At 36.2% G+C, this 17474-nt stretch overlaps 1 protein-coding gene across 2 annotated transcripts in view; it reads left to right on the forward strand.

The window, feature by feature from the left end:
- The first annotated feature begins 10511 nt into the window (after positions 1-10511).
- LOC128012085 (6-phosphofructo-2-kinase/fructose-2,6-bisphosphatase) overlaps positions 10512-17474 on the forward strand; it is a 38444-nt gene continuing 31481 nt past the window's right edge. Inside the window, exon 1 of one of the 2 annotated variants that reach the window (XM_052595070.1) lies at positions 10512-10662. In XM_052595070.1, the coding sequence (XP_052451030.1) occupies positions 10615-10662 (48 nt within the window). In that variant the 5' untranslated portion in view covers positions 10512-10614. The remainder of the gene's footprint in view (positions 10663-17474) is intronic. The other variant, XM_052595068.1, reaches the window with a different exon arrangement.

Here is a 17474-nt window from a genome sequence, read left to right on the forward strand (position 1 = left end):
ACTGCAGATCTCGTGACAGGATATATGCTCTAATGTCTCATTGTTTTCTGAAAAACAGAAGTGAGTTTGTTCGTGTTTCAGTTTCCAAACATCAAGGTTGAGGTAACCTGAATGTGGTGTATTTTTATGTAGCTTGTAATGCTTAGTTTACACATTGAATGACTGAAAAAAAAAAATCCTTCTTATTTTTGCAGTTTTTCATACATACAGAACTTCACAGAAGTGCTCTAGTTTCTAAGCAACATAATACTACTAAAACAAACACAAATTGACCTTATGGTTTTTATTACACAAGATTGTACAAAGGAACAGTAATATAATATCCACATTAAGATATGACACACCAAGCAATCTTATATGATTGCCATGTGGTAAAGTAAAAGCAAAACTGAAAGAACTGAACTTTCCTCAAAACAGATGGATAGATAGATAGACTTGCATCCCAATACATGAACAAAACTATGCAAGGTACTAAATTCAAACAAGATGGAGTTATTTTAACTAAATATCATACAAAAATGGGTACTGTGTTTTATCTTTGCTTGATGGCCAACATAAAAAATTACTCTTTAAAGAAGAAGAAAAAAAGTAAATCTTTATTATCCCCATTACTTTAACACAGATTGTAAATATATATTGTTTTTTATATAAATATATTTGTTTATATTCTCTTTTTTAACACTGTCGAAGCAATAAAATTTAACAGATACTCACAAGCTTTTCATAATGGTTATAAATGACCGAATAGCCTACTGAGTAATTCATTGTGCATAATTTCTAGTGTTTTAATATCACCCCAATATTAAAACTCTACACTATGCTGTCAAAAAAAGATAATCTAAATATGAAAATGGTAGAAATTAAGCACAATTAATTAAGAGTGTACAACCGCTGAGAGCGGAAAATATAGGAATGCAGGGCTGTCAATCAACCCCTGTGGCATGTAATGTGACATCACACTGGATGAGAATCAAAAAGGCAGGCCTAGTGAGACTGACTTGGTTTAAAGTGGATTCAGAAATTAAGAGTGCATGGATTTTTATGATTATGTTGTGGTTGTGTTCACACACTGCCAACACACATTTATGTCCAAACACCATGTAAAAGTGGATTTTGCATAATAGGTGACCTTTAGATGTGTTAGTTCAACCAAAAATGAAAATTGTCCCAGCATGACAAGACAAAAACAATAAAACCCATTACAAACAAGGCATTTTTTTCATCCAGTGGGGACCTAATTACTGATTATAATGATACTGTCCTTCACGCTTTGTACATCATGCTGCATAAACATAAAACCATGTCTGCATTTGTGATTGACATTTGTGATCGAAGAAACAACAAACAACAAGCCTACTCTACACTGCTCAAAACTCATGTTTGAATCAACAATGGCAAATTATTTAAATATAAGAAATTTACTCACAGGCTGTGAGTCAGAAGCACTAGACTGTCCTTGCAAAGTTGGAACTTCCCCACTTCATAGAAACAGCTGTTGTGCCACAGACGCATTGAAGGCTATAGTTCAGGAAACAGTCCTCATCCTCCATAAAATGCTCTGCATACATATATATTTGTTCTGGAACAGTGTTGAAATACAACTTTACCACTGACTTATAGTTATGTTCTCATTTTGAAGTCCAAACTAAGTAGTTTTGCTTTCACCATGAAACACACAGCGTCTCCACAACACGGCGACGACAGCAACAGCGAAAATAAAAGTTACGCCTTCTTTCTTTGTATGAACATTTCACCAGTGTTATGCAAATCTTCCCACATAGTGACATAGAGATGTGGGGGCGTGTTAGAATGAGCCTTAGGGGGGTGTGGTTGACTCTTAACTTTTATAAAGAATATGTCTTTGGATTTGAGACTTTAGTCTTTGCAACTTTACAGATCTTCATGCACCAAAAGCTTGCAACGCTCCAAAGAGAAAGGAAAAATATAAATAATTTTTGGGAGAACCCTTTAAGCCAGTGAATTAATTAGCAGGCAATAAGGATGAAGGGTTGGACTTACCCATTAGCAGGGTAGGTGACTGTCTTGGGCCCCAAAAGCCAAAGGGCCCCCTAAAATGTTTTTCATATACGAGATGCACATTAAGCGCTGACACGCGAAAGATTGCTGTTTATAGTGTTTATTACCATGACAACCGACTGCGTGTCCGAGTTGAATGTGCTTCTTGTGTATCCTGCTTTTAGCAAATGAAAATATTATTGCATCTGAAGCTGACTGCCGCACGAGAGCGTGCACAGTTTTCTCTCTGCTTTTGCTCTGTTCAGGGAGCGGCTGAAAGGAGCTGCACTTTCAGTTAAAACACTAATATGTTGCTTCTCTAATTTTACATGCAGAATAGCCAATATTACAGCAATGCTATTGACTTTATCTTGTGTGTACTGATTTTATCAGACGACGGCATGATTATAAATCAAGATTGTTTTTGCAGATTAACATCTCTTAAGTACGGAAGTTCTATGCGGCCATGCATTATTATTTTTTCCTTCTTGTTTTCTCATTATAACGACTTAATTTTCTCGTTATCTCGACATAACGAAAGTCGTTTTCTCATTATAACGACATAATGTTCTCGTTATCTCGACATAAGGAAAGTTGTTTACTCGTTATCATGACATGATAAGTTTTTAATATTGCTATAGTAACGAACTCAACTTTCACACGCATCAGCTGGACAACCGGGCGCTCTTACTCTGCTGTATTTCAGCAAATTTTGCTTCGCCTAGTAATAGGCTGACGTTTACAATACATAAATAAAGGCTGATCAATCACTGTTGATATTTCCAGAGATGGTACACTTAACTTTTTGTTAATGTAATTAACATGTTTAAATGGTCAGTGCAAACGCTGCAAACACAGGCTGAGCGCCTTCAGAAGGATGCAGAACTATAGATATTTTAGAGCTGCTTGGATTAAACTCACTTTTAATTTTCCCTTTATTATGTTGGCTTGGCAACATACTGTTATGCTATTTAAACTTCTACTTCTTCTTCTTCTTCTTATTATTTTTCTGAGACTAAACTTATCTCCTCCTAGGGCTTTAAAGCCACAAGCCCCAAACTCAGCAGACACCTGCGGGATAGAGTGGTGCTTGTTGCTATATCTTTTCAGACTGATCAGACTTAAAAAAAAAAAAAAAATTAATACATTTTTTAGTGTAAAAATACATTACCCATAGACTTAAGCACTATTCCGACGGGACTAGTTTTCTAAACTACGTTTGAGTTTCGATTCTTACCATCTTTCATGTACCAATTCGGACGGGACTAGTATCCATAGCTAGAATCTCCGTGTTTATTACAGAGGTGGGAGGGTCTGATTTGTGCATCTGGGCGTCACAGAGATCATAAAACATTATGTAACTGAGTACAAATGAACGTGAGTAATTTTACCTGATGCTGATATTACAATAGCCGGTATTAACAGTTATTAACATCTTGCTCTTGATTTTATTATTTGTATGATTTTTTTATTATTATTTATTTGCAGTTATTAACATCTTGCTCTTGATTTTTTTATTTGTATGATTTTTTTTTATTATTATTTATTTGCCGCTAAGCAAATATATCAAACATCCGCGTGGTAAGAGCATCTACGGTAATTCACGTTGGCCAAAACACACATGGAAATGCGTTGTGAAATAAAATATCACCGGCAATCACAGACATTCGCATTCGGACGGGATTAGTTTTCTTAGAGGATCACTGAGTTTGCTGAAAAACGGTAGGTAATTTGCTCTGGAATTATCACAGAGGTTGTGTGAGAAAAACACAGATGTGGCAGATTCGGACAGGATTAAAATCACCAAGTACGTCTGTGAAACGCAGATTTCTCTAATGACCCCCTGTAAAACTAGTCCCGTCCGAATAGGGCTTTACATTGTCTGAGAAAAATTGCGCCCCTATAGTTGCAATACCCGGGAGAGATTAAGGGGAGGAGTCGGGTTTAGTTTCACTTTTAAATTGGTTAAAAATACAAGTAAATAATACAATTTCCCTCAAACTGACAAGCTAAACCAACATATCTGATTATTACAGGGGTCAGGGCTCATTAATAATTGATTTCTGGGCAGAGAGCAGTCAGAAAGACGAGAGAAGATTCACTGCTGGTCAGCTCAGGCATTGTCTCCACGGAGCTCACAACGAGCGAATTTATTCTTTTATTTAAGACCTTTTAAAAATAAAATATTACGGCAACTGCAAGCAATCTACCCGTTAGAACACACCAAGAGCTAAATTCAGATATTTCTGAACTGTTTAAAGTAATAACATGATAATTCACGGCTGCCAACTGCCCGCGAGCTCGCAATGTATTTCTCTGATCACTTGAAGTCCACATAGAGAATTTACAGCCCTAAAACACTGCAGCGAAATGGCACAAAACAATTAGAAGAATATATTTTCCATTTTGGTTTGATTGTGTATTTTATTTTACAGTGAAGACTATGCAGTGCTATTTTAAATTGACAAAAACAAACTTAAAAAAATGTAAACATTATGTAAATAGCAGACATCCCAAGTCTCCCGAAAGTTCCGGGAGTCTCCCGCATATTGAAAGCAGATCCCTGAGACCAGCAAATTAGTTAAAATCTCCCGGAATCTAGACCGAGCGAGCAAAAGCGCGCATGCAAAACAGATACTGTGTTTCAAACTGTGTAGCGCACGCACGGCAGAGAGGGAGAGGGAGAGGGAGAGAGAGACCTTGCGTGTGTGTGCTAATGTGCGTGTGTGAGAAGCGCATGTAAGACAGAGAGCATCATGATTGGCCTGTTTCTGCAAATCAACCAATCAATTGTCAGTGTGGGCGGGCTTTTATCTCTTCTCCCGAACAAAATTAATCAGTTACCAGTATGTCCAAGGGGCAAGGAACTCGACCGGAAGTTGAAGTCGGGTGGGGGCTGCCATCTTTTAGCAGAACTTCACTTGCGTTAGCATTCCCATTGACTCCCATTCATTTTGGCGTCACTTTGACAGCGAATAACTTTACATCTGAGGCGTTTAAAGACTCCGTTTGTCCATTATTTATTTCTAAAGATACACGACAATGTATAAAGGGCTCCATTACCTTCTATGTTACATTATGGCCCCGTATAAACAGTTTTTGTAAAAAATAGGCTAACGATTGCGTCATAACCACTCGGCTCTCTGTCGCATTACCGTACAGACAGGAGGAGAAGCTCGCAGGCAATTAACTTAATATGGCGTACTGGCTTTACATTTTAAAATACTATACAAAATAATTAATCAGAATACTTACTCCTGCTCACTCACGACAAAGAACTCCCCGCTCCAGCTCGCCGTCTCTGCAAGATTAACGGTGCCAGTTTGCACGCACAGCCACTTAGAAGATTTACATCTGTCAGACAGGTTGCTGACGTCGTCAAGCTTCGTTTGAGTCTGCGCGTCAGAAACGGAAATGCTAAAAAACGCTAAAACTGGGCTTCATTTGTCTCAATAGAGTTCCAATGGGGTCGCTGTGTCCATTTCTTTTACTGTCTATGGGTATGTCTATCTAGAAACAGGAGCACCATGGCAGAGGGAGAGTGCCACAAAACAAAAAAAGTATAAGACACATTTTACGGCAGACTACACGAAAGTGTTCCCCTGTCTTATAGGTGTCAACATAATGACAGTCTTGCTCAAGCATTGCCCATGGCGGGTTCTATGATTGCAAAAGGCATGTTGAGGCGAGTTGACAAGTTTCATTTCATCTGCACATTATTCAGGCTAGTTGCCAAGACTACATGAAAACAACAAACTCTTTAGACCTGTTTAAAGTTGCAATGGAAAATAAATAAAAGCAGTTTACATAAATTGTATAAGCAGATTATATAAATAGTAAAAGTAATCTACATATTTATATTTAATTAACGAATAATTACATAGGCCTATAGCTTATAGAAATAATATTTTATGCTTTTATATCTTTTAGGGACCACAACATGTTAGGGAGGCTAAGCGCAGGGAAGGCTGCTCCAATATGTTTCAGTTCTCCCATTCAGATGCAAAGTCTGACTGAGAAGGTGACTACAGCTGATAAGTATTTCCTTCCTTTTTTTTGGAGGGGGGGTGGGGTGGGGGGTACCTCCCTGAATTGACTTTTTGCAGGTTGGGATGTTTGAAATAGCACAAATAAATAAATAGAAGGAACATACAGTACAAATTAAACAATTTTAAACAGGGCCCACTGTACAACCTGCACCGGGGCCCCTCTAACCCCAGCTACAAGACGAAGCAATGCACTGTGTGTACTGTGAGAAATATAACAAGGCATGTGGTTTAAAACATGGCAAGTAAAACAAAAAGCACATCTGTATGCAATACAGTTTCATTATTGTTCATTATTATCCAGTAATTATTATAAATAATTTGTGCGACCAAATCATGTTTTGCGCCAGTAACTGAAAAAGTTGGTAGCACAAGTGCCACCAGTGGAAAAGGTTAGTGTAGTTCCCTGCGGCAAAGTCATTTATATATTTTTTAAAGAGCTTCTTAAAATATAATATTACTCCGAATTCACACAAATCACCCTTTAGAACACAACAAGAGCAAAATCCAGGGGTTTTTGAGCCGTGCATGTGTGCAAAATGCAATTTTATTTTATTTTTTTTGCAGCAGGGCAGCTCAAGAATGTTGGGCACACAAGTACTGTGGCTCTTTTGCCCCATGGCCAAGCCAACATCAAAGTTAGTTCACTTACTTTTAATTCTAGTTTGAAATAAAATTATATTTGTCATTTTTAGTAGTCATTATATGCTGTGGCAGATATGAAATATGTCTACTCTTCATTCTCTATTAACTATGGTTTCACTAATAATAAAAAAAAAAATGTATTACAAAAAGCATCCATATTTGTCCATGCCCATGTTGATTAGATTAAAAACTTGAAGGCCTGGTTTTACAAATGGGTCTTATCTTAAACCAGGACTAGGCCTTAATTAAATTAAGATATTTAAGCAACTTTTACAAAAATGCCTTCGTAGAAAATGTTACAGGTGTGCATCTTGACACAGAACAATGACACTGCAATAAATCGCGATTATATATTTTAATTGATTGACAGTTAAAATGATTAAAATTAAATGCAGGCTTATGCTGGTAATTCATCAGTGGACTTTCCTCGTCAATATAGGCTATATTATTTTCACACTTTTCTCTTTCTTACTAATTCAAGGTATGAATGAACCTCTAAAGGGACCTATTGTCTTCAGAAACGTTTAGACAGGATTTTTTTATTTTACCTGATTAAGTGTCATTTATGAGCACAGCTGCTTTGTTAACAGCCATTACTGGGGAAAGCACTATATTTCTGACGTACCAAAAACACCTCCTACTGGCAGAGAATGAATGTGTATTTCAATAATCCAGTCTGCAGTTTTTGTTCAGACCAATACGAAAATTCACCCACATAAATCCATTTTAAATTATATAATAATTTATACTTCCGATTCATCCCTTTTCTTAAAAAAGTGTTTAAAGATTCAGTTGTGAGGTTTAACATTTTATAATTTATTTAGTTTTTTGTTAAAACTTGTACCTCAATGGTAAATCAGTTACTATTTTTGGTCTACCACATGAAATAATAAAAGTGTCTACTAAGTGAATAAATGTAAATTAAAGAATCCCATTATAACATGTACATAAAAAAATTACTGTAGAAACAACAGTGTGGCACCATTGTGCAGCAGCAAGCATCATGACAAAAAAGCAACCTCAAGGTTGATCTAGGTACATGTGTGAAAATGTATAGGATTCCACGTTTACCACATCCCGATCAAGCTGCTTTAACTAAGCCTTATTGTGATCTACTATACCACAACTGTGTTGCTAAATGAGTCATGAACAACAAGAAATAAGTTGTTTCACTTTTAATCTGTTGTAAGGGGGTGTTTAGGTTTACCATTTAATTGATGCAACGATTACTGGTTTGATGATAAATCATGGTAAAATTCCCTATGGTTAGTATTACATTTAATCTTTTAACTATAATTAAAACCATATTAGATTATCACGATTTGAACAACTTGTTATTTCCAGCAATAAAGCTCAGTTTTCAGTAACAGTCTCACGTGCGCACAAGCCCTCAGAGTAGTTTCGTTTTGAGTGAAAACAGGCCGGAAAAGCTGTGAGGTTTTAAAAGAGTGCTAAGGGAATTATACAAATTAATATATGAATGAATTAAGTGTATGAATGTAACTCTGAAGTTTCTGACTGTCTTCAGAAATGATTTGATGGCATTTTGATTTGCTCCATGTAATACCTAAAGCAGTGGTTCTCAATTCCAGTCCTCGCGCTCCCCCTGCTCTGCACATTTAGTAAGTTTCTCTTATGGCTTCAGACATTTGTTCTATTCAAACGCAAGTGCCCTGCGAAGTGGACATCACAGAATATTCTACCATGATTCCAGTTCGAAGTGAATAATATGTTCAATTCAAAGTGCATTGAAGTGTGCCAGACATGAATCTAAATTGTTTTTTATTTACAGAGGTATATGATATCACACTAGTCTGTGTGTGAAGATGTTACGCAGCAAAAATTCATTAATGAATGTTCCGAAGGGAAGTAAACCTTAACAGATTTCCCCTGCTCAGGGAGTAGGTGGCAATGGACACTGTGTAGGGACCATGTCAATGGGAACACAGTTCATACACAAAGCTCACTTCTAACGATCTGATTATTTGAGTCTGGTGTGTTAAAGAGAGACATACAATGTGCAGAGCAGGAGTTCGAGAGGACTGGAATTGAGAACCACTGACCTAAGGTTAATGTTCTTAAAAGCAATGCTGTTTTGACCACGGAGGATACGGGAAACAGCTGTAATTGAACTTTTCCATAAGCGCCACCTGCTGTCAGAGAGTGGATTTACCAAGACTTATATTTACATTCAGTCTGTGTGCAGCTGTGTTCTAGATAATTATAATTATTAAACATTTATTAAAACATTTATTAATTATTAAACATTTATTAAAACACTTATTAAACACTTCTTTGTTTTAAATTGTGTAGGCTCAGACGATAGGGCTGATTGTTACAATGTACTGATGGTATTTGAAATTCTGTAGGCCACTGTGATTGAGTCAGGGGAGGAGAGTATTATTGTGTCATTAGAGGATGAAGATGCGTCTTCACCACTCAGCCTTGACTGACATCTGAAGCATCTGACAATGAGATGACTTTCACTTGTATATCACTAATTTGATTAAGGCTAACAAAGTTATCGAAGTCGCTGTCCTTGTACTGGAGTCTAATGTCCCCCTCTATATCAAACTGACAATTGATCTCATTTGAAAGATCCTCCACAGACTTTGGCATACCCAATTCCATGGTCAGCTTTTCAGCATTACTGGCACCAAAGACAATTGCAGCCATCATGCATCATACTTCAACCTAATAAATAATTAAATAAAGCAATTGTGTGTATGGAAAGTCAGTAACTTGTTTCATAAAAACATGAAACAAATCATAAAGCAAACATGGGCCTTATTCAAAAAAACAAACAAACCAAAAAAACTGTCTCCCCACAATAAGCCCTCCTAAATACCATTTGTGTTGTTACATTTTTTAGGTAAAATTAGGACTGACAACTCTCTTATTTCTAGAGACATGCAGTTAGGTTAATTGGAGAATCTAAATTGCTTGTAGATGTGAGAATGATGTGTTGGCCTTGTAATGGACTGGCGATCTGTCCAGAGTGTGCCCTGCCTGTGATTGGCAGTTAAGAAAATGGATGGATAACCTCTGAATACAGCCTCAGGTTTTGAGCCATACACCTAAGATAGAAATGATCCACCAAGTGACAAAGATGTTAGAAAGTTAAGCTAAGGTTGCTGTGGGAAAAGATGTGCCCACATTAATAGCTTAAATTGCTATTGCTAGAAGTGTTTGCTTCAGACCATTGAAATTAAAGGTAAAGTTAATGCTAACGTGCTAAAATGTTAATTTCGTTGATATTTGCTCTGAGATGTATTTAAATACATTACATGTGTTATCTTGTTCTGTCTTTACAGCGCGTATGGTCATTCTTTATAAAGTAGCAACAAAGTCATTTGTAAAGTACAGTACTGTGCAAAAGTCTTAGGCACATTAGTATTTTCACCCCCCAAAAAAGTGTTTTAAGCAAGTTATTCATATATTTCAATGTATAGTGTGCCAGTAGAAAATATCAGTTTACATTTCCAAACATTAATTTTGCCATTAATTTTAATAATCATTGTGAGTGAGATTTTTTAATGCACAAGTATTGTATGTATACAATATGTATAATTAAATAAAGTATATATAAATAAGTTTAATTTAAGTATGAGTTCATATGTGTTAAGGGCTAGATTTTCGCTGGAGGAAACAGCTGTGGTTTGAGCAGTGAATGGAGCAAAAAACTTAACAGTAGATGGGAAACTGATTGCTCCCTCGTGACCTTTTGTAAACTGTTTTTATGACAAAGAACTGCACAGATACAGATATTATAACAATCTATCGATAAACACACACCTTGTGTTCTCTGTTTCTGTTTGAGTCTGCTTGTGCTGATCCACCGCGGTCTGCGGATTGAAGAGCGGGAAAAAGAAAGACGGGGAAGACACAGGTCTGCTGGCGTGTTCATATGAAATTTAGTGCACTGACTCTGAGGCGATCGCAAATCATCAGTCAGGTAAATATGTATTATGCTAATTAAATAGCCAATTCAGAGATATCAATATCGATACAAGACATCAAATTCTCGAAGATTAATCTAAGAGTAAAAGATGCATACCTGACGTTTATCAAAATACACAGTATGAAGTGTGTGAATACACATCACTGTGGGCTCATTCTGGCTACAGAAGGCCCTGATCCTTTCGAAACATTTGCTTAAGTACCTCATCCCCCAAGATGGAGACAGAAACTAACAATTGGAATTTGCATTAACTCGGGTCCCAAACCTGGGTGGTTTTACAACTCCATGGAAACAGAAGGTAATTTCCATGGAGGACCCTGGGAAAGGGCATCCTACTTTTGTAAGATTGAGACCATTGTACCAGTCGCCCTGAGACAATTCAAATGACACCAAACATGAATGTAAATATCACTTGCATTAATGCAGAATATTATATTATTGACCAAGAGGATGGGTAAGGAAGAGGATGAGAAGGAACTGATCACATATGTGAGAGAGGCGTTTCCCGCACTTCCTCTTAGTGAAATGTGGGAACAGATGACTATATGTTAATACACTGTGTCTTTTGAGTGTCTCAGAAGATCAAAGTGTCTGATGGTCTGTAATTCTTACATGTATTTACTGTGGTCAAGTAGTGTCAAATGTTTCAAATACCATCTGCTGATTATTTTACATTTCAGACTAAATAAAAAAAATGTGAACTGTGATCAAACACCTCACAATTCCTGCTACTACAGTGTGCACCAGTTCAGTATCCCATACTACATCCCATAATACACTTTCAGATACAGCCAGTGACAAGATGTTCATGTATGCACTGAAACAATTCAGTGCAATTATACAGACATGTATACACAAGTGAAAAGTTAGTGTTAGGTGCTCATACTAGCTATAATTGTACATTTAGAAGGGTTAGTCACAACAGCTCTTTATCAACACCTACTTTTGATATACTGTTAGCCATGTTTACTTCTGTTATGTTTGGGCACATCTGCTGGATAGGCAATGATACCTCATCTCTTAGCACCTCAAGACAAACTCTTGATGCACCTGAAACTTCAAAGTCAGAGTTGATGAGTGTAAGTAATAGGCAATCATCAGCTGGTGTTTCTTTGCCAGTGTTAAAGTGTTAGTTCACCCAAAAATTTTGTCATTATTGACTCACCCTCATGTCGTTCCAAACCCGTAAGACCTCATCTTCGGAACACAGTTTAAAATATTTTAGATTTAGTCAGAGAGCTTTCTGTCCCTCCACTGAAAATGTGTGTACGGTATACTGTCCATGTCCAGAAAGGTAAGAAAAACATCATCAAAGTACTCCATGTGACATCAGAGGGTCTGTTAGAATTTGTTGAAGTATCGAAAATACATTTTGGTCCAAAAATAAAACAAAAATGACTACTTTATCTTTACGACTTGAATTACTTTAAAGTCATCAATATAAAGAGTGACAAAGAGTTTCATTCACCCTTCAGATAGGAACCTTATTAATAACCTCTCCATCTTGAAATAACTTGTTGTATTATTCTGCAGTTTCATTTGAGTCAGCACTACAGTTTTCTAGTACATCATCAATGATACCATCTGTGCTAAGGAGCTGCTGTAATGTTACATATTGGAAGGTATTTTTGCTGTCCTCAAAACATACTGGTTCAACTACTTGAAACTTGTCTTTAAAGTATTTCTTCTGCTTAAAAGCAGAACCAAGTGGGTCCTGATCTCCTATAGATTTTGTCAAGAGGTTAGAGACATGTTGCAGAGGCCAATTTCCACAACAAGATTATGGTTGGTACAACAATCTGAAACTATGCCATGTAACGCAGGCAGAGAAACAGAACTCATAAGGAAGTGCTGTAAAAGCTCATCGACTGCACTGCTGGGAACAAGGAGTACGTTTTCAAGCTTAAAGGTGCACTGTGTAATTTTTAGCGGCATCTAGCGGTGAGTTTGCAAATTGCAACCAACGGCTCAGTCCCCCGCTCACCCCTCCTTTCAGAGAAGCTACGGTGGCCGACACAGGTAAAGATGTCGTCAGTAAAGAGAGCAGAGAGCAATGAGATTTCTTTACAAAGGTAAATCAAGGAATTATATTTACCTAATTACTAAATAAATCAATGTTATTGACAGTGTTAATGTACTTATTCATCATTGTGTTATATTTGCAAAAACAATCAAGTGACGAAACGCGCTCTGTAGCAGTTTGTCCGTTTAGGGCAACTGTACAAACAAGGTGGCGACTTCCATGTAAGGGGACCCGTGATGTATGTAGATATCAATAGCTCAATATAATAAAAACATTTCAGTTCATTAAGAAAGGTATTTATACACCTCTGAAAACATAGTTCTACCTTTACATGCCGTTGAAGGGGTAAGACGTCCCAATGTCAAATGCAATTGAAGAAAAACTTTGCAGGGGGTCATGCCGGTGTCCAGGGGTCTCATTTCTAAATGTTGCATACTCAAAAAATGGGCATAAAAACATGCATAGGCAATTTTCCACATATTGTGATTTATAAAAAATAAACTTGGCATAAGTGTACGCATCGTCTGGACATTCTAGACCATGCGTACAAACTATTTTTCCTGGAGTGAGAAAAGTAATGATGTAGGCTAAACAACGATTTTAAACTCTGTTCTTCATTTCGATATACACATTTACATTAAACACTCCACTTGCATTAATGGAGATAAACATTGAAATTACATAATTTTACAAAAAAACATAATTACATAATTTTATAAACAAAATGCTACATAATTTTTCTGTGGTATGCTATGTTTTAATGACAGCGAGAAGTGCTATAGGCGCACAATAATTCATCTTTAAACTAAACTACAGATCACGTTATGATAAAAATCATCCATCAATCAACCACAGATGCAGCTCTAGGTGTAGATGTCGTGTGAAGGCATCTCATCAACATAATGAAAAATACCAAAACATTTACATCAGCAGAATATGGAAGTTCTAAGCGGCCATGCATTCTAATTTTTTTTCTTGTTTTTTCTCGTTATAACGACTTAATTTTCTCGTTATCTCGACATAACGAAAGTTGTTTTCTCGTTATAGCGACATGACAGTTTTAATGTTGCTATAGTAACAAACTCAACTTTGACAGGCATCTTATGGACAACCATACAGGCGCTCTTACTGTAGCCTGTATTTCAGCAAATTTTGCTACACCTAGGTAATAACGTCTACAATACTGTAAATAAATAAAGGCTGATCAATCACTGTTGATTTTTCCAGAGACAGTACACCAAACTTTTTGTTTTTGTAATTAACATTTCTAAACAACACCTCAAACACAGGCTGAGCACCTTCAGAAGGATGCAGAACTATTCTAAGATCTTAGCTGCTTGGATTAAACTCACTTGAAATAAATATATATATAATTTGTCATTTTTAGTAGTCATTACATGCTGTGGCAGGTATCATGTGTGTTACAAGGTTCTGTTTGAAAAGATCCTTCATGTGCAGTGTATGTGTGTGTGCAGAAAAAATGATTACAACATTATAGAACAAAACTGAATTAAATAGCCTATGCAATCAACATATACATCACATTTCTCATCAATATGATTAACAATAAAGAATAATAATAAGGAAAAGAAGCACATCACAAATAGCCTACATCATTAAATCCCATCCTACTGTAGATAAACAGAACATCTCCGCTTATTCACTAACAATCATGTGCCTCAAAGAAGCACAAATAAAGATATAGGTGCAAACAGAATACAGTGACATTAACCTTGGTTTTGATAAGCAGTTATTTTATGACCCAGAATGCGTTGGTGAAACTCATGAATCTAGCAAGAACTTAATACACTAAATAATCATATTGATTCAAGCATTTAACATTCATGAATTAATTAAATGTCAGTAATGAACAAGACTGGACAAATTATAGCGATCACGAGGAAGCTCCGCGTACAGTAAAGTGGATAGTGTACAACACCCCATCAGTTATATTCAGGTCTAACGAGAAAACGACTTTTGTTATGTCGGAGTAATGAGAAAATTAAGTCGTTATAACGAGAATACAAGAAGGAAAAAAAGTATAATGCATGGCCACTTAGAACTTCCGTAGCAGAAAGATTTGCACGTTTCCTTATTAAAATACTTTGTGACTTGCCGATTTAGACAATTGTATTTAAACTCCAATAAATTTGGGCCTATCTGTTTCCACTAAAAATATCAAAAAGATGTTCATCATCAAAGCTGCATAGCCTACATTTAATTTGATTTTAATTATATAAAACAACTGAAATACTATCTGGCCAGTGTAAAAGAATGAGATCAATTCTAAAATATATCTGAGACCAACGTAAAACCATTTTGTTTTTGTATGGATATTTTCATATATTTATTATAAAATATATGCTGGATAATTTTTAGCAATAAAAATTAATGTGTCACAAATGGCATTATAGTCATTAATGTTTCGATGATAAACATAATGTCACGTGCATGTGAATATGTATGGAAATGATATGCAGATGAGGTAAAACAAGGCGTTGTAAGCTCCAAAAAATAGCTTTTGTGCCTACGTACACTTTTAGGATGAAATCTACAGTCTTATAAATGAGACCCCAGGTTAGCTTCCCAGCATAAGTTCCCAGAGTGACTGAGCTTGATCTATGGTAATTTTGCTTTATGAAACCAAATCAAGTGAAAATATGTGAGAGTAACTGAAATAAGCCCAGCTTATTTGGTAAACTTGTTTTATGAAACAGCCCCCAGGCTAAAACTATAGGTGCATAGTGTTTATTTACAAACTGATACTGGCCTGCCATTTATAATTAGTTTTTAGCCATTTTAACAGATTGTTTTTTTGACAACATTGTCATCTGTTTGTGGAACTTTCCAAAAATCCAAATGAAAAAAACGTTTTAGTTTTTAGTACATTTTCATTGTGTAAATTTGCCCTTAAAATATATTATTCAAACTTTAGAATAAAAAAGTTGTAAAACGTACTTCGATAATCTTTGTTTTGTTTATAAGAAAATACTATTTCTGTTTTTCTTCATGTTTAATTCAATGTTTTACTTGCTGTTTATTTGTAATTATTTGTTAAATTTACTCAGTTTCTGATTGTTAATTATTTCTAAATTACTTCTAATTTATATAGCTAATTTATTTGTGTATAAAATAACTATAGTTTCATAGAATTAGAATGATTATTAAACTGTATAAGTATAGTTATTGACTTTGCTGTAATCATAACAAAATAAACACTGTAAATCAAAACCAGTATAAAGTGAGACTGTTGGATAAAAAAATTTATTACAAAATCTAGGCCAATTAAAAATGGTATACATACAGTCGGCAACTCGGCATCTAGTCATAGTTGGGTGTGTGGCGAGGGTGGAGTCATATACAGTAAAAGAAATGGACACAGCGCCCCATTGGAACTCAAATAAGACAAATGAAGCCCAGTTTTAGCGTTTTTTAGCACTTCCGTTTCTGACGCGCAGATTCAAACTAAGTTTGATGACGTCAACAACCTGTCTGACAGATGTAAATCTTCTAAGTGGCTGTGCGTGCAAACTTCCATCGTTAATCTTGCAGAGACGGCGAGCTTGAGCGGGGAGTTCTTTGGCTTGAGTGAGCAGGAGTAAGTATTCTGATTAATTATTTTGTATAGTATTTTAAAATGTAACGCCAGTACGCCATATTAAGTTAATTGCCTGCGAGCTTCTCCTCCTGTCTGTACGGTAATTTCTCTACTGTGCGACAGAGAGTCCAGTGGTTATGACGCAATCGTTAGCCTATTTTTACAAAAAATGTTTCTACGGGGCCATAATGTTACATAGAAGGTAATGGAGCCGTTTATACATTGTTGTGTATCTTTAGAAATAAATAATGGACAAATGGAGTCTTTAAACGCCTCAGATGTAAAGTTATTCGCTGCCAAAGTGACGCCAAAATGAATGGGAGGTCAATGGGATGCTAACGCAAGTGAAGTTCTACTACAAGATGGCGGCACGCGGCCGACTTGAGCGCTCATTCCCAGAGACGCGTAGAACAATTGTACTTTCTTTTAACTTTAATATACATATACACTAGTCCATATCAATATTTGATTCATTGTACAGCACTACTTTAGATTTATTCATTCAAAAATGGCCAAATTCATTATGCGATTCTATGCGTGTCACTTCGCAAACACAGACGGGTTCCCAGAGACGCGTAGAACAATTGTACTTTCTTTTAACTTTAATATACATATACACTAGTCCATATCAATATTTGATTCATTGTACAGCCCTACTTTAGATTTATTCATTCAAAAATGGCCAAATTCATTATGCGATTCTATGCGTGTCACTTCGCAAACACAGACGGGGTGAATTTATGAATGAAAGTTCTGACACAAAACTAAGTTGTTACGTACCCTCACGCTTTTTTAAGTGGGTATACGGAAATCCTTGGCCTTTTCTAGTGGGTATAATAGACAGTAAAAGAAATGGACACAGCGACCCCATTTGATTCAACTGAGAAAAATGAAGTCAATAGAGCATCACAGTCCCGCCCACAGCCCGAGAGAGCTTTGGTGCCGGAAGTAAATTCCCCATTCATTTCTCCCATTGACTTTCGGAAAAATCCGTATCTAAAGAGTTCTAGAGCATGTGTGAGGATAACCAGCTACGGCTGAACTCTGAAGCATATAACATATCATTTCAAGTGAAAAAATTAAGAGAAAATCCAAAAAAAGTCAAAGGTACAAGACTGTGTACATATTTTCATTTCGAGAGCAGGAACTACTTGTCCCATAAACCACCGCGCCTCATTGAATTCG

This window comes from Carassius gibelio, chromosome B23 (assembly GCF_023724105.1).
Source record: "Carassius gibelio isolate Cgi1373 ecotype wild population from Czech Republic chromosome B23, carGib1.2-hapl.c, whole genome shotgun sequence".
Lineage (NCBI taxonomy): Eukaryota > Metazoa > Chordata > Actinopteri > Cypriniformes > Cyprinidae > Carassius > Carassius gibelio.